The 18,334-nt window shown below is 46.2% G+C and overlaps 1 protein-coding gene and 1 long non-coding RNA gene across 11 annotated transcripts; both read right to left on the bottom strand.

Annotated features, from left to right (window-relative positions):
- Window positions 1–13,565: 13,565 nt before the first annotated feature.
- Window positions 13,566–15,849, bottom strand: LOC9653372. Of its 10 annotated transcripts, none has more exons than XR_002990197.1 (11): window positions 15,602–15,849; window positions 15,343–15,538; window positions 15,248–15,280; window positions 15,129–15,180; window positions 14,972–15,077; window positions 14,657–14,922; window positions 14,379–14,593; window positions 14,225–14,333; window positions 14,106–14,171; window positions 13,831–14,041; window positions 13,566–13,776 (listed from the first exon to the last, which is right to left on the bottom strand). It is a non-coding gene; the product is annotated as an uncharacterized LOC9653372 (long non-coding RNA). The 10 variants fall into 10 exon arrangements; XR_002990200.1 differs by lacking the exon at window positions 13,566–13,776 and having other exon boundaries at window positions 13,812–14,041; window positions 14,657–14,793; window positions 14,848–14,922; XR_002990198.1 differs by lacking the exon at window positions 13,566–13,776 and having other exon boundaries at window positions 13,812–14,041; window positions 15,602–15,700; window positions 15,748–15,849.
- A 963-nt stretch (window positions 15,850–16,812) lies between these two features.
- LOC112340641 lies at window positions 16,813–17,768 on the bottom strand. The gene is made up of 2 exons (XM_024659481.1): window positions 17,759–17,768; window positions 16,813–17,674 (listed from the first exon to the last, which is right to left on the bottom strand). Exon 2 carries the CDS (start codon window positions 17,647–17,649, stop codon window positions 17,245–17,247), a length of 405 nt encoding a protein of 134 aa, XP_024515249.1. The 5' UTR covers window positions 17,650–17,674; window positions 17,759–17,768; the 3' UTR covers window positions 16,813–17,244.
- Window positions 17,769–18,334: the final 566 nt, after the last annotated feature.

Genomic DNA, 18,334 nt, shown 5'->3' with positions numbered 1-18,334 from the left:
GTTGTGTTATAAAAGGAAACCAACACACACGCTGCAAGGGAATGATGGTACATAAAGCACGTAAGCCCACAATATGGGTTTATGTGCCATTAATATGGGCCACACACGATATTATTAGATTTATGCACATGTGATTGGTAAATGCATATGTCACATCATCTTTGTTTTACCTCACACACTATATCAGGCCTAATGAACCATATCACATGTGCGCATATGCTATATATATGGAGAAGTATTATGCAAGGATAGAAAAATTCAATGCATGATTGTGGAGAGCAATGGCATGAAGCCACATGCTAAATAACATTTTAGAGAAAGAATTAAAATAGAAACATGCAAACAGTACTGAGTGGACCAAGACTTAGAAGTGCACAATTGAATGAGGTATTTCTAATAAATATTTCACTCACCTCATATAGGAATGGCTACCACTCTCAAATGGCGTATCGCCTCATGCCATCACCTCGCAATTTGTTATAACAATCCAATGAATTCATATTCGGCTTGTTCACCTTGAACTTTAAGTAAGATTTGCTAGAACAACTAAGAATTTATACTTGTTATTTGTATCATCTCACCTAGGAATGGCATAAGGCCACATGCCATCACGCCTCCTCTGATTCAGATTCGGATTGTTCACCTTGAAATAAAATACATTAGAAACTTAGTAAAGGAATATTAATGAATCTCACCTTGAACCTGGGTTATGAATGCTCTTGCTGCATCTCTTGCATGGTCTGGCAAGGTGATGGTGGCACTTTGCTTCCGCATCCAACCATGCACAACATTGTCCACCGATATGCTCATGCTGGGATCCCTTGGATTCAGCACCCATCTCTTTTCTAGGCAATCCTTCGTATATCCGGAACTTGGCTTGAACCACTCCACAGTTACATTGAAGGAGTTAGTTTTTGCGTCCTCCTCTGCATCAGTGATGCAGCGCCCCACCCATATCATTTGTTTTTTATTACTGGGTCTGACAAGCACAACCATTCCTTTGCAGACCTGTACTGGATTGAATGCTGAATCCGGCTTCTTGTTCCTCGGCCCACAATAGTGATCCTCAACATCGTTATCTGTCACTGCATTTTCAGAGGACATTGTTCCGCTACTATCTGGTGCTCTGGGTTCTGGCCAAAAGGACTCTTCCAATTCTTCATATACAACCGGCCCATTTTGGATAGCAGATATAATCTTCTCCCAGTATTCGAGCAAAGGCTTGCACCTCTGAAAATAGGATTCTCCACCAAACACCAACCCCCTCTTCCAGAAGGCAATATGCTGTCTAATCCCGGCCACTATACTTTCCTGGTCTTTGAGTCCATCCGGGTGCATCGGCCGTGGGGAACCCTGAGGAATCATAGGTTCCCCAGTTATAGGATCTCTCTTGAAGAGTTCAATGCCGTCCACTGGCAGCCACACTGTGTCCCATTCTCTCATCTTGTACCTCATCACTGGAGCACCGTCACGCATGCTGAAATGAAACTGAAGAGGCTTGGAGTGGCCAATCAGCGTTTCGGATCCGTCCCTAATGTAGCCTCTTACAAACCCCTTAAAGTCTGGAACCTCTGTCACAAGTGCAGCTTCAACAGTGCTTTTGATGCAATTTTGGAATTCATCGTAGAGTTGTGAGAGGGTGAGGACATTGGATCGCCGGAGGGACTCTGCCAGGTGACTAAACATGGCATCGACGTCTTCATGAGTGTGCCCAACCATGAAAAAGCCAAGTGTAACCGTTTCAAATATGCCTTTGGCAACAAGCATCGCCAAGTACGCGAAGACGTACATGTTTTTGTTCTCACTGCCAGCATTGTTTGTTTGGAGCAGAAGATGGGATGGAAGGCCACATCGGCCGCAAGAACTTCCTTGAGATTCTGCTTTGTTTGGATGAGGCTGTGCATTCACCAGGCGACCAGCCTCATCGGAATGGCATGAGGCCTCATGTGATAACCCTACAATTTGACAGCCAACATATTCACTGGGATGGCATGGGGCCCCACGCGATACTGCAAGCCTTTGCTCCTCCTCCAGCTGAACCCTGTATGGGGTTCGATCGACAAGGGCCTTATGCAAGGGTTGGCCGTTCAGCTCAGTCTGCGCACTTTGCAGAGACCTTAAGTGTTTTGCTAGGGACGCAATCATCATGTTTGCACCCCTGCCACCCCATAGAGGTACAAAGAAGTTCCCATAGTTCTGGGCACCATGCCCATGAGCGATTATGCCAAACAGAGACACAGGCAGCTGCATGGATGAAGAGATTGCCTTGGGGGCAAGATTGAGTCGAGGTAAGCACGTCTTTTTCTGGTCCATTTTATCGTGGATGATGCAGAGGTAAGAGTCAGGTCTCTCCATGGAGAGAATCCTATTATGATAATATGCAGTCCTGCAGCTTCTCTACTCGATGTTGTGGTCGAGCCGCCTTCTAACCAATGTCTCTCGCTCTTGAGCGATGCAAGAATTCTTCGACAAAGCCATTTTGATAGCAGTGCACTCGTCACACTTTGAAAAGCTTGAGTACTTTCCTATACTCACATCCCTGAACCTGTTGCTCCACAATCTACTAAATCTAGATTGGCTCAGCTTCCTATAGCCATTACTCTGGAGTTCCCGATTCACATCTTCCAATATACCCCCCTTGGTATACATGGAAGGGAGAACTCGTTGGGTGTCTCATGTTCCATCTTCCAAGAGGCGGGTTTTATGTGGTTGCTACTCGCTACATGTCTCGACAAACCTCTTGAAGATTGCCTCTCCATATACAACATGACCCTTGGTTTTGTGCATACCGTCGTTCCCATGGACTGCCTGTTGAACCCTTTGTTCCTCGAACTTAGTTTTGATTCTGTAGAATGTGGTTCGAGGGACTCCATAAATGATTCTCCATGCCTTCATGCAGACCAAACCCCTCTGGAAGACCATGCCCCCCACCTGATGTTCTGAAGCATCAATAGATGACCGTAATGCCTCATACACAAAATTGCGAGCTGCCTTCCAGGACAATGTCTTGTATCTTGCTCTCTCCTCTTCAATAGCATCCCAATCAGCATGTTGACAACACCTCCTCTTGCAACAAGCAACTGTCGAGACCATTTGAACCTCCATCGCCATTTTCTGCCTTTTCGGTTTGTTGCTCAGATCCCTTTGGCTGCGCTTTAGGAAGGTGTACTTTCTTTTCCCATAAAGAGATGTTCTGTCATCAGTTGTAGTGGTGTTTGATTGTGAATCCTTCACATTCTCAAACACTAAGTGCCTCAATTTCCACCGCACAATACTTCCAATAGTCAGACTGTTTTCTTCTGTGTCAACAACTTCTAAAATCGCAACTCCAATATCATCCCAGCCCTATTCTTGATTAGCAACCGCATCTCTTGGATCGACAACTGTGGCTAAGCCCTCAGCTACCACCTCCCCCTCGGGGTTGTTTAGAAACACCTTTGCCTGAATCCATATAGCATGGTTCTTAAGATCCACGGAGGGAACATGCGTCGCACTTGCGCTGTCCCCAACATCTGCTTTCTTCTGAAGATTTTTCAAGGCAACAACAACATTTACCCCGACGACCATCTCTCCTCGTTCAATAGCAACAACATTCCCATCGAAGACAGTCTCTACTGATACAGCAGCATTGCCTTCCCCAAGCCTTTGACAGTGTATAACAAAGTTCCGATCCATAGACACAAGGGTCTCTTTTGCAACTCTATTCCCACCATTCAAAATGTAAACCTTTTCCCCAACCCTGAAGGCCATTCTGAAAGTGCAGAAAAGAAGTTAAGACCATACAAAAAATGGTTGGAGAATGGCCTAAATCATAACATACCAAACAAGCATGAGGCCACATGCCATTATTCAAACATGCTATTGACACCCATGTGAAATTTCGCATTCACAAAATTGGCATGAGCCCTCATGCCATCTTGATAAACACAGAGCTACAGGCAGGTAAAGAAACTATTGGCAATATGCTAGTGATGAACTTGCAAGCCCCAAGATGGCATGAGCCCTCATACCATTAGTGGTACCGTAGCGCCGCTCGCACCACCGCAACTGCTCGTAGTGCCGCTTGCACAAACTGCCACTCGCATAAACTGCCGCTTGCAATGGCGCTCGCAATGCCGCAACCGCTCGTAGACGCATAAACCACAGCTCACAATGCCGCTTACACAAGCAGCGCTCACTGCGCTCAGCGGAACCTAGAACACGGTGCACAAAAATGATAGACCTAGAAATGAGTTCGAGAATTCAAAAATAACACATGCTTGAACGTCACATCAAATCCTCTGACAAACTAGATCTTATGATTCCTCTAACAAATTTCAAACTGAGTAGCTTCTAGACTTTGCTGTCGGACGTTGAACTTTGTCACATCATGTCCTTGCCTCGATCCAACTGTGCCATGTCAGTGATTCGATCTTTGCCATGCCATGTCAGCGATTCGCACCAAGATTATTCGCTGTGTAAAGGAATAATTATGCTGTGTGTGTACATCCATTTATGGCAATATAAGGCCACACGCCATTCAAAGAATAATGCTAGTCGAGCATTTTTTGGTGCATTTTTGGGTTCAAAATTGCATGAGCCCACACACTATAAAGTTTACCTGTACCAAAAATAGAAACAGCTTTATTTACTTGGGAATTTAAGTGGTTGAGGCATTTTTAAACTTACAAACACATGCCCTACTTACATTCCTTTGGTTGCTTAAAATTCAAAAATATTCTAAACCTTTCTTTTTGCATTTTCAATGTTTTCAATTATGGTTTTTGATTTTCGCAGGACCAGCCTAGTAATATATTTGCATCCCGTCATGTTTATAGCTAGCTTTCGTTTGTCCCCTTCGCTAGCCTGAGATACATCTGCTCGGCATCTAAATCTTACAGCATTTGCCCAGAAAGGGCATCTTTCTTCACGCAGTATTTGCCACATGTTTAGGGTTTAGAGTTTAGCAATTCAGTAGCTTGATAAACATGCAAATACAGAACTTATTGCAAAATCCTTTAATATGTCACAATGCCCCTAGGACCATAAACACATTTCAATAGAGAGGGTCCTTTCATTTCATAATTCCTTATGTAGATCTTGGTGAAACCAGAGTTAGTGAAGTTAGTTTCTTGTAATCCCGCATCTGATTGTGATGTCCCTTTGCAGTGTCTATGGAAAGGTCAATGCACACCAAACTGTAAAATCTTGGAGCAAAATAACGGTCGGATCTATGGCAAATGCCCCTGAAACATTATAAGGCTCGTGTGGTCTCATGTGGTGTCCGATTGAGATGCTTCTTTGCAGGGTCATCAAGAAGGACATTGTATACCATTCTTTATTTAGCTGAACATCTGGCATATTTGGAAATATAAGATGCTTTGGAATATCCAATCATGCATGGTATAAATATAGCGAGGGTATTAAATGATATCCCAATCATGATCTTTCTTTTGGATTTCGCGTGCATGCAGTCCGAGGAATGATGATGTTGTGGATTTCTTTTGGATTTCACGTGCATGCATGCGCGCGGCGATCCAGAAATTAATGGTGGCGCTCAAGTCCGAGGAATGATGACGTTGCGGGATTACCAACCGTCGTGACATTTCGCGCGTGTGAGGTTAGGTTTTGCATTTTGCTTTGTACTCGCGCTCGCACACTCACGCTCACATCGCGCTCCCACTCGCGATCACGCTCACATTCGCACTCATCTACCTTCTCTACAGGTTTCTCGTGTGCATCGGCGTCCACTCGCGCTTGCATCACACTCGCGCTCGTGTGCATCGGCGTCCACTTCAAGACACACCCAGTTTGTAACTTCGCCGCCAACTCCACCGCCCACTCCACCACCCACACGCAGCCCACTTGGCGTCCCAGGAGATTTCAGCGCCACTCTCCAACTGTAAGTGGCAAAGTAGCCTTGCTGCTACGATCCACTGCACACACAATGCACATTCGCCAGCGAGTCCAGCCTCGATTGTCACGCCTCCACTCGGCTTCAAATGGTAAGTCTTTTAGGCCAAGTAGAAAATGGCATGAGGCCACATGCCATTCAGTAGCAACATTGGCATGCACCGATTGGGCTCTCGAGTGCAGTCCGGTTACAGATGGCGTGTAGCCTCACGCCATCTTAGGATGCAGCCTCAAGACATCTGATGCAGTGGTGAATAGCGTGTGGCCTCACGTTATTTCCAGTTGCTAGCTTTTCATCTGTCAGCTCTAATAGTTGTGCATTTCTGAATAGGAGAGGAATTGCGTTCTTCTTCCAGCCACTGTCAATGTGGATGCAGAGAAAGGGGAGGAGCTCACCAGTTGGACTTTCGGGATGGAAGGCGAGGATCTGAGGCTGTACAACACAGATGGTGGGAGAAAAGAATGTATGGGGATCCTCATCCAAATGACAGACACTCTATGCAGTTCCATGCAAGAATATGGACTAGCACTTGTGGTAGAGACAGCGTCCGCCTTCAAGATCCACCTTGCACATCCTAGCGGCTTCCCGGAGGGGGGCAGCGGCTATGAGGAATTCCTAGAGGGAGCTAGGGAGAGGTTGTCCAGGAGGCCCATAATTTCAAAGACGCTGCGGGTCTATGAAGATCACATGGAATCCACAGACCTCACCTATGGCAATGTTCAAAAACTATATTCCAATATTGAGCCGTTGAGAGTGACTCTAGTTCGCGAAGCGAAGGGGAAGGGGGTCGATCTGGAAACTACCCTGAAGCAGAAAAGGGTGGTCAAGCTCAAGCCGACGTCCGACTCTCCTGCTCCAAAAAAGAAGCTACTCGGTGATGCCATTGCCTCGGGTTTGAACACTACACCCACCAAAAAGAAGAGCCGCAAAGAGCAGAAAGAGCAAGAAGAGGCAGCAAAAATCGTCGTAGATAATAGTACTTGTTACTATTCCAACAAAGTATATACAATCGACGTGAGCCACATCGACATCCAAAGCAAATACAACCACCGGCTAGTATCTGATGAGTGGGTGGAGAAACTGAAGCAGAAGATGCTGGCAAGTCCAGTAACACCCGACATCGCAGACGTGATCCCCTACTACTGAACAATGAAGGGCGAGATGAGGTTTCCAGACTTGATCAATAGGAAGGTGTTGGACAATCAGAACATCCGGTTCTATGCCGTCTCCGGGCAGCATTCTAGTTTGGCGATGCAAGAGATAGTTGTGGATATTATGGTGGGCGAGGAGGTGAAGAAAGTCTTCAAGACAAGAGTTGTCCGCCTGATAAAAGGCAACTCGCCCCTCCGATCTATCATATACATCTCCCACGTGCAGAATGTCAAGCAAGAAACGTGCTACAAATCGGGTCTGCACGAGACATTGGCACAAACACAGAAGCTCTGGGCTCAACTAAAGAAGCCACAAAACCAGGACAAGGACGTGCACTAGCAACTAGTGCCTGGTAGGTAAGCCTCGTTGCATGTGGCATAGCATGTGGCCTCACGCCATTTCCATTGCAGGAATTCTCGAGTCTTCTCTCGAAAACACTGGGGGTCAATAACACACTCAGCATCCATCACATTCTACTCGCGACAAAAGTTGTTTTTGACAAATGGGTAGATGTGCTGAGGAGGTACCATGACGGGGAGTTGCTAAACTCAATGGGTGTGGAGGACGGCCGGAAGCCCAATGATTTGAAGCTCAACGCCTTGCGTTTCTCGCGGTCTCTAGACGAGGATGACCTTCTGACAGTGGCTAATGCTCTTCTACGTGGTGAGGTAGTCTTCAACAAGACCAAAATGACTCCCGGCCATATTGTGACATACGAGGACTTGTGCACGACTCTGAGAGCTCGTGCGCTATTGAAGGATTGGATCTTCGAGCAAGTGGCCGTGGAGAGGGTGAGCATTGACACCACGCAAGAGATGATGGAAGAGCTGGAGTTTTCAAATGAAGACATCGACGAGTACGTGAAGGGGGCCCCCAAGTTCATCGATCTGCTGTGGGATGCCACGAAAAGTAAAGCTGAGAAGTTGGATTAGTATCCAAATTTCATTAAGAGGGATGTCGACCGCCGGCTTCAGAAACAGCTCGACCCCGCAGCAGAGGCCTATCGAGAACCTTACCGGGTATACGTGAATTCGGATGAGGATCAAAGGTGGAGGAGCATCATTTCCCGCGGAGATGAGCAGGTCAAGAACATCTTTTGTGTGATGGACTTCACAAACGAGGAGATCACTCATGCAGACGAAGTCAGCTCCATCATTGACTTCATGGTGGGACTTGCAGAGGTGGAATCTTCAGTCCACTATATGATCTACGACTCCGAATCCTATCACAAGTTCTGGAAGGCCTTGAACGAGGTGAAGGCTCGGTTGAAAGGCAAGGAGATGCGGAAGATCCATAGGATAATGGCTAAGAAGAAGATACCGACAAATGTCCGCATCTTCACACTCGCCCTTGTTATTGGTCTTGCAGCAGAGTGGGACTGGAGTGACTTCCTAGCTTCGTTCGACAAGGCCGATCGAATTGATTTGAGGGAGGTCAATTTACCCGTGCCTGAGGAACTGAAGACGGCTATGGAGCTTTCAAATCCAGAGAAAGCTCCAAGTGCAGCATGGGAAATGCTCAGCTGGGTCTTCAACGCAATAGCGGGTGGGTCACCTGCTTCCGACTCCAAGGGCAAATGCGTTGTCGAGTACAACTGTGGCGGACTATTCTTTTGAGCCGCACTACTCAAGGGTGTCCCGTGTGTTGCGGTGACAAACTCCATTGAAGAGGTGACTTCAATGGAGCATATAATTACAGTTGCCAAAGAAAAACAATATCTTCTCTGCGAACCTGGTGAGTACGCACTTTAAGTTTAAACACAAGCTCTGTATGCAGGAGTGTGGCCACCCCCAGATGCTGAAACGGCGTTAACAACTACTGTTGAAGATACCCATGTTGGGCCGAGCTCACAACCTGCACAAGGTAAGGTCACGTGAGCACGTTGGACAGTCGTCGGGATCAGAGGCATTTGATTCGAAAAGGAAGAAGGGCAACGAAAAGATGATAGGTAATGCCTCGCGGTTATGGCGTGTGTGCTCATGCCATTCATTGCAAATCAAGGGCTGAGTGAAAGCACCCAGTCACCACCTCCTGACTCAGATTCCTATGGCGGACTCCCCTTCCCCAATCTCAATGGAGAGGTATAATGGATGAGGGATGCTTTTCAAATTAGGGCCATGTTTTTCTCATCTCGTCGTCTTCGAAGGGTGCAAGAACATGCAGAAACCATGTTAAGACAGTCGGGTGAGGATACGGTCCTAGGTCACGCACTAAAACAGGCTATGGATGTCTTGTATTTTGAGATGGAGACTCGGCCAGATGATTTTCCCAAGATGGTCCTAGAAGAACAAGCCATCCAGCCTGAGCAGCCTATGGAAGAAATGCAGGAGGGGGATGAGGAGCCAGAGAAAGATAATGAGCAGGAAGAGCAGAAGGACGAAGAGGAAGACAAAGAAGAGGAGGACGAAAAGGACTTGGATGGTCCTCACAATGGTGACGATCACAATAACGACGACGACGATGATGACAATGATGGCCAGCCTGAGGTGGCCAAAGAGCAGCAGAGGAAGGTCATACAAGACAAACCATCAGGTAAATAATAGTACATCCATTCCTAACCTTTTACCATTTCTAACATTGTCCAAGTAGGTCGCAGAGCAAATGGTAAGTAGAGATTATTCAGTTGAATTAAGATACAAACTCTAGCCTTTAGTGTCGAAGAAGGATAGTGCCAAGCAAGGGTCGAAATGTATGTCCAATCCTTCAGAATCAGCAGTGCGCCCAAGTGATATCGGAGCTGGTGGAGGCTACTATCCATATCAACGCCAAGCAAGCTGACCATGCTCCACTTGATGCTGCCCATACCACTGAGTCAATCTTGTCCACGTATCCAACTGACGGTCACCAGGCGCCATTGGACCCACATGAGGCCGCCCCAGCCACCGAGCCGGTCGTATCCTCATTTCCAACGGACTCAACGTGTGCCCAATCGTCTGACTACGCGCCGTTGGAACCTCCCTACACTGCCCCTGCTGCCTGTTCGGTCATGTCCACTTTGCCAACGGAGGCACTAGCTGAAATGGTGTGTGATCACACGCCATCGGAACCACCCCATGCCACTATTGAGCTAGTTGTACCAGAGTCTACAGCTGAAATGGCATGTGCCCACACGCCATCGGATGCGATTGACCCCACATTGCAAAGGAGAGTATTTCCGCCCTTCACGTTTCCTCGACCAAAACCCTCTCAACGACCATCGGGAGCACCATTCGCTAATATTGTAGATGGTAAAATTGACTTGTACCATTTTTTATGCTGACGCATTTCATTTCAGAGTCACGACGAAGGTACTGTATCATTTTTGATCTGAACAGTGTCCTTTTCTCCCATGAGCGTGGCTCGTCCTCGAATGTCATTGCACCCTCCAAAGCCTACGGTCGCAAGTAGGTCAAAAGAGACAGATTCACATTAATCATATGGGAGAAACTGCAGGATCTAATAATGACCATGCGACACTTAAAATAGAGGGCCGAGTTCAATTTGCAATTGGGAGTTTGGACGTCCATGATGCGCCACAATGCATTAACGTTGCTACAGATGATGCACGATCAGACGCAAGTAATATTACCATTTGACTTTCTCCTAACGCAGGAGGATTGCTTGACTATGGTCCATGTGAGGGGTAACAAGCCCATCTTCGTCAAGCCAGAGGCTGTAGTGATGAACCGGACTGCGAGGTCAAGTGAAATCCTTATCATCGATGACTCGCCAATTAAAACTGCAGCGAACACGCACACATATGCAATGCACCCCATCTCTTGCAGTATGGAAACTAGGGAGAAGAAACCATATGTTCTGGGGGACCTTGCAAAACGGCTTGGAGCAATGGTGATAGAGAACTGGCCAGTCCAGGAGGTGGCTGTAGAAATCAACCAAATGGCAAATGGAACGATATATTAGAAGCCATTTGATCGGACAGACACCAGTCATCATTTATGGCATGTATATTGTCTAGCCAAGCACTATCCGCATCTCCATAATCTGCTCAACCGGATGGGTTCTTCGACCACTGAACATGAGCGTGGACGTATTAGAGAAGAGATGGCATTACTATTGGGTTTAAATCCTGATAGTGTGGAGAGTGATGAAATTCCAAGATTATTGTATAGGCGTTGGAGGCAAAAAAGAACAGTCTGAGATGGCATGTATTTATTTAAAAATGTAACTTATTATGGCATAGGGTTCCATGCCATTGTATTAATATTAAAAGACAATTCTTTGAGAGGATTTGCATCATATTAGAAGTGTTACAGCATGTTATTGGAAGTCTACGAAGTTATTTTATTAATAAGGGGAAAGTAAAGATTGAATAGGGACTTGGGCTCCACCTAGACTCGGAGCAACTGAGCCAATATTAAAAGGATGGAAAGAAATTGGACGACGATGACAAGGAGAAGAGAGAGGTGAAGCAGTGGCAGAGGGAGGAGAAGTGATTGAGTAGACATTTCCTTGTTTAAAATAAAATGGCATGTGCCTTAATGCAATTGAATTTTGTTATATTTATATACTATATAAAGGTTTGGAAACCTTATTTTACAAGTGGGATAATGACAATTCCCACTTTAACAAAATAGAACTTTACATTAATATTAGTATATGGCATCATAATCATACACTTATATCCCAAGTGATTAAAACATCCTTCTTTTAAATTTAACATTGACAATGTATCTCTAATACTTCTTATTAGTTTCTTTTGTTCACAAACCATTTAGCCTTGGATGAAAGGAAGGAATGGCAGTGGCCACCAAATGGTTTCTTGGCATAAGGTTATTAAAGGCACTTTATTTTAAATTTGTTTTCTTTCATAAATATACTTGGCCAGGATACCAAGCGTCAAACTGTGGTAATAGAAAAATTAACTACAAGGAGAGTAGACTTTGAAATGTTTCTGAAAGTCCATTTGCATTAAAATAGACCTTTTGAAACGAGCCTCACAAGACTCCGTCCAACATCAAGGACATCTAAGTACGTATAAGTAGGGAAAAATTCTGATCATTAGAGAAACTTTATTATATCGTAAGGATGTGCTGCGACTGAGACAGCTTATGCAAAAAACCAAAAAAAAATTGGAAAAACAGGTTTTCAGTCTACCGTTTCGAGAAAAGGAAACACAAATATTCTGAGAAACACCTGATATCTGAATCCGAAACTACTCCGAGGTTGAGCCTTGCTGGAATCCAAAACAATTTGAGATCGTTTGTAGCTTCAAGGGTGTCGTCGGGTAACGCTCCACAGTTGAGGCTCAAGAACCCTGTCGAGTTGAGATGAGAGCTTATTTTATCTTCGATCTACACGTAATAGCTGGTGTAGCGAAGAGGCTGAGCGTGAAAATGAGGAGACGATCCACCAGCCACATTTTCTGCTCAGGAGACACTGCTCATGATCTTCTTGATCCAGCCGACAACAGGAATCATAAAAAATATCAGTAGGATTTACCACGACCCGAGGAGACAGGACCATAGTTGCAGCTAGACGTGCAAACGTTCAAACGCGTCCACGTTTAAACGCCGTTTAAAACGTTTTTTTCAGGACAATCAAACGTTTACATGTTAAAGCCTAAAATGATTAAGAAAACACTAATATTTACGAAAGACACTTTAATCTGATATTAAGCTTATAAAACCCAACCGAATAACATATTAAAACAAATGAAAGAAGAAGCCATTTGCTTGTCCCAGCACTGGACCAGTTCTCTGTGCTTGCCACCATAGATTCTACTGGCCCCCCTGAACCCTGTGAGGCTTGCTGCAGCAGATGCCCATCATCGGCATCTGCTGGGTCTGCTAGCTCGAAATCGGAAAAACTGCTGCGAGCTTTTTTAAGAACTTCATAAGGGATCTCCCTCATTGCCTTGCACGTTTTCACACCTCTTGCCCGAACTCCAGCAAGATGTGCTCGCACTCACTTGAATCTCATGACAATACTTACATGTCCAGTGCCGCTCTGCTCGTATCACATGCTTCCAGCTCCAGCATTCGCGGCGTCCTCCAATTCCTGCATGAACCCTGAAGAAACCCTAAAGAAACCTTTGTCTCTTTTTGCAAATAGTGCAAACGCGTTGGGAGTTTAGAACGGCGTTTTTTAACGCGTTTAAAACGTTACGTTTTTTTAGTTTCATACGTTTTCCGGCAACTATGGACAGGACATAGAGTGGACTTTGAAGTGTCAAAAAGAACCCGGTAAGCTTTGAAACGAATGTTCACAGAAATCTCCTCGCTGCTCCCATGGCCTGCGGGTACACGACGGCCACGAAAGTACGCTTCGTTCCATCATCTCGTCGACGACCTGGCGAAAGCACCTGTTTAGAGAATAAGCGGCATAGGATAACATAACACAAGAAGAAATTTTACTCTTTGATCGAGCATTCATCTGCTGCGATACTCCCATGCCACTGGATACTCCAGACTCTTCAAGTACCTGTCTACAAAGACTGTGAGTAGGAATCCAAGTCCTCCATTGTGCCACTCTCTGATGGCAAAGCAGAAATAATACTTGCCTGCGCGTAGCTTTATCGTCCTTGCAGTTGCACAAAAGGTGGCATTTGAGTCCCAAGTGCCTTCGCGTCAGTAACAATGACAATTGGCTCCAAGTCGGGATGAAGATGTTTTCTTGCGCCTTCCAGGATGTCATTGCTCGTTACTTCTTCAACCTTCTTTTTGTAAGTGAGAGGAAGGTTTTGATCGATTCCAAATAGATCGTATATGAGGACACGTGCTAGCTGGGATTCTCTGCAGAAGACGAATGTTGATAACTTTGGTAGATATAATCGCAAGTTTACCTACTTGAATAATTGAAAACAAAAGAATTTACAGCAGCTTCTTTGGCTTGAGACAGCTTCTCTGCAATGCAGGGAAGGGTTTCAATAGTGCATGCACGACAAATCTAGCCTTCAGGAACAGGTGCTTCGACAATTGACACCAAAACTGCCTTGACGGCTTTTAGAAACTTGGGAATAGATTGAACTTGAGTTTCTCCTCCGGCGACGAAAACACCCTTATATAACATTGAGCGAGACATTTTAAAACGTTGCTTTAAATCTATAATCAGAAAAGCTAACCCTGTGATCGATCGAAGCACTCCATCCTCCAGCTACTGAATATGCCAGACCTTCTTTCGATCGAATCTACAAGGATAACGTTTTGAGGACAATCACCAAGACTGAGAAAAGCACTATACCTCGTCAAATAGGAGGCCCCCAAAACCATTTAGCACGCCGTTGAAAACGTCCAAAGCAAACACATCAGGATCCGCAATCGTAGTTCCAAGCTCCCCCATACGAACATATCTACATTCACATCTTATTTAGTACCCTCGTGATTCTTGTGCATACCCTTGAGTTAAGCCACGAGGTACACATTTGGCTTAGAAATGCTGGTACCAAGTTGGGGCATGGTGTTGACTGGTAAAAGCCTGCTGGTGAAAAAGCTCCACAGTCCTGCCGAACATACAGAAGCTTGCTCCTTGTGTTTTCTGGCGTCCGTCATGTTGAAAACTCCGTTTCAATCAGCGACTAAGAGTCAAAATCACCCCAAATTCCTAACACAGCTGCGTCAGGCCAGTAAGTAAAATATGACGACGGAAGCACAAAGAAAAACTGGAATGGCTCACCGGAAAACCTGTCTGTGAAATGCAACCAGGTCGTTACGAAAACTGGATCTCACCGTGTTTTGCTCGGGCAATCGAGCATAAATACTTTTATCCCCATACAGCAGCTTTTGCAACCCGATTGTAGCCGAAGTTTCAGCCTGATGAAGGAAAACATATTTTAAAAAGATCGCCTGCAGATGCTACTCGCCTACGTCAAGAGATATAGCCCAGAAGCTGTCCTCCAACAAGTTCTAGCTTCTCTCTAGGCATGGTTGGCCTCTGGACGACTGCAGAACAAACACCTCAGGAGGAATTCAAAGTTTTCAACGGCCATACCATCTGAAAATATAGAAAACACAGTTTTGAGGTCGTCCTCAAGGCAACGACAGCCGACACCCATACTCCCACCACTGGACGATGCTTCTATTCGAGCTGCCATGGACTGCAAAATAGAAAAGTAAATAAGAAATAGCTTGTACATTGACAACTTTACCTCCAGTTCTAAATCTAATGAATCGCTTGGATGTAACGCAGTCCCTCCACTTCTTTGCACAGCAGACGTGAGATTTTATATCAGAAACATCGCGAGATTATAAGAAACAGAGCAATCACCTTTCCTTCCGGTTCTAAGTTTCCTCCGCCTTCCTGGAAACAGAAAAAATAAAAAGGATCAGTTCCTTGAGCGCAAAAGCAAGAGCCGAACTTACAAGTCCCAGCTCATGATCCTCGAGCACGAAAACTCGGAGACCGTTGTCTAGTACAATCTAATAAAACAACAACTAGCTTGTTTACAAATCGTTTTTCGCACCATTTCGTATGGTGGAAAAGAAAAAGTCGGGCAGCGGGGGAAACTCCTCTGGAATGGGGAGTATTTCCTGCTCCATGCTCGTTGTCACTGCAAAGCTGATGATCATGCCAACGTTTTATGAAAAAAAATCGTTCCGTTTTTTTTAATAAAAATCTCACCTTGGAAGCGCTGGATTCACAGCATAGAGAAGCCGCTAATGCAGCTCCAATAATCCTCCCCGGAATACTCCTGGCGCTGCCGCATTGCAATCTCTCAGCCTGGAAAGAACAAAAAGCCCGCGCGAAAGCCTTTCTCGAGCGCGTACCTGAGGCCTGGCGGACGCAATCGCGCCCGAGCTCCAGGATCGCCATCGCCTACATTCGCGATTTGGCAGAGCCGATCCTTGATGGATAAACCCTAAAACACAAGTTTCTCTTGTCTGAGACCGCATATTCTAAAGCTTAAATTAAAAAGTTTTGCTTCATGTTACTGATAATTGAATAGGATTTCAAGTACAGCAAATTAATGGTCTGCATGTTCCAACATTCAATGGCGAATAAAATTTAACGCCGATGGCGAGCGAGAAACATGTGGGACGACCAGTTTATAACCCGAGCAATCTGCGACCGGACAAGCCATCTCATCTCCTCGCTTGCAGCTATGGCGGCCTTCCCAAAGTTTATCCTCTTCTGCGCGGCTGCATCACTCTCTCTCGTAGGATCATCCTCGTATCCGAGGCACTGCACCGAAGTTATCAGCGTCTTCTTCCAGGATCTCTCCTTCTATCCGATCGTGCCCCCAAACAATCCCACCCCGTTCGGTCTCGGCGTGCTGGATGATATCCTCACCGCCAGGCCCTCGCGGAACTCCACGGTTGTGGGAAGCGCCCGGGGCACGCTTGTGTGGGACTCGCTGAATTCCAACGCGACCTCGTTTCTGCAGACCATGACCGTGGAGATCAAGGGCCGGCGGGGGATCATCAGCCTCTTGGGCCAGAACCATTTCCCGGAGAAGGTGAGAGAGATCGCCATCGTCGGCGGGACTGGAGAGTTCAGCCTCGTCCAGGGAACGGCGAAGATATCAACTTTTGCCACTCAGCCCGGCGGATTGATCCTGCGGATGCACCTGTTTATCACCAGGTTGTGGGAGTGCTACGGCATCGCCATGCGTCGTGACGATGCGTGACGAAGATATCAGTCTATGGTGAGGTGTTCAATTTCTCGTATAAATCATGCGATGTGGTTTTCTGGGACTGCTCGATTTCATTAATAAAGGAAAACATTGCTAGCATGTCCGGCTCCATGAAATGTGTGCCAACATTTGCTGCTCCTCGATCAAGATTTCTCCCAAGGTTGGAAAAAGTCGAATTGTTTTTACGTTTTGTTCTTCATCAGGTGGAAAGATCAGGTGCATTGATATCGTCTTCCTGGCTGCTATAGTTTCTAGTTTGCTAAAGCTTTTGCTCCATGCCAAGAGAGCAAGTGAGGAACATGTGGGCTGCCCAGTTTCATGGCCGGCCTCTTCAGGCCGCATGTTTCATAAGTTTATCTTCACGGCGACTCCTCAAACATCGCAAAGTTCATCCTCTTCCCCGTGGTTGCATCACTCTTTCTCGCAGGATCACCCTCGCTCTCATATCCGAGGCGCTGCACCGAAGTGATCAGCTTCTTCTTCCAGGAATCTCACTTTCTACCCGAATGTGCCTTCAGACAATCCCACTCCGTTCGACCTCGGCGTGCTCGATGATTTCCTCACCGCCGAGCCCTCCCGGTCTCTATGTTTTGTGAGATCCCATAAATCCGCTTGAAACAACAGACTGCACTCAACTCGATCCCAGTGCCCGGCCCCCATTTTCTCTTTTCTCGCGCGGATCATAGCCGAGCGCCGAAGAAGAACACAAAGCCATCGAAATGCTGGCATCGGATCTCCGAATCAGGCACTCAATAGTGAGAATCTGCTGCGGGTCTTCACGAAGAGGCGAACTGCTGCTGTTCCTGCTCGTGTGATGGCACCTCCTGCTGAGCGCTCTGTGATGCCTGCCAGGGATCCATTTGGACCTGCCCCCATGGAGCTTGATGCGGCGTCCCATACTCTTCTCCCTGAAGAACGACAATGTCATATCTCCCTTGGTGTATGCATATACTGCGGCGAACCTGGTCACCGTCTTCCTACTTGTCCCAAGCGTCCACAGGCCCGCATTCGCGGAGTGGAGATAGTTGCAGTGCATGAAGCTGTTCTTGACCCTGTACAACCTTTAAACGGGGATGTCACGTCCCAAAGTGTGTCTACAGCAAGGAGGCGAAAATCTGCAATATAGACCAAGGCCAATCATTTACCCTGCGAGAGTTGCCGAATCTTGATGGTTGCCAAATGAATCCGATCCGTGTCACCAAAACATGCCGAGATCTGCACCAAGTTGAATAGCGACAACTTGCATGTTCTCCAAGAGATCAATTCGGAAGGACCGGAGTTTACCATGTCTACCATTGAGGAGCTGCCTATTTGCGATTAAAGCACCAGATCACGCTGAGATGCTATGGGCGGTTGGACTGGCCTGGGTAGGTGTCAGATAAACTTGCTCCGTTGTTTAATCTGTAGGGCTGGGCTCCTCATATGTAGATTGGACGCTTGCACTTTTGCAAAGGTGTTTGCCAGCCTGGCTGAAGAAGAATGGGCCGTATGCACAAAGGTCAAGCAGGCTTTTGCAAGTATTACTCGCATCTTGTTTGAACTGCTATGTTTCATGCAAACCAAGTGTTACTTCTGGGTTATGTTGATTTAACCAAAGCTTTCGACTGTGTCCCATGGCATCTTTTGGTTTGGCGTCTGCTGGAACTCCAAATCCCCACCTCCCTCGTAGAGTGGAATTATAGAAGGCTTTGCATTTGCAAATAGCGGATGCTTGGGGGTTT

Source organism: Selaginella moellendorffii, unplaced genomic scaffold (genome assembly GCF_000143415.4).
Source record: "Selaginella moellendorffii unplaced genomic scaffold, v1.0 SELMOscaffold_68, whole genome shotgun sequence".
NCBI classification, from domain to species: Eukaryota; Viridiplantae; Streptophyta; class Lycopodiopsida; order Selaginellales; family Selaginellaceae; genus Selaginella; species Selaginella moellendorffii.
Note: the sequence above shows the minus strand (reverse complement) of the source record. Positions and strands in the feature narration are given on the sequence as shown.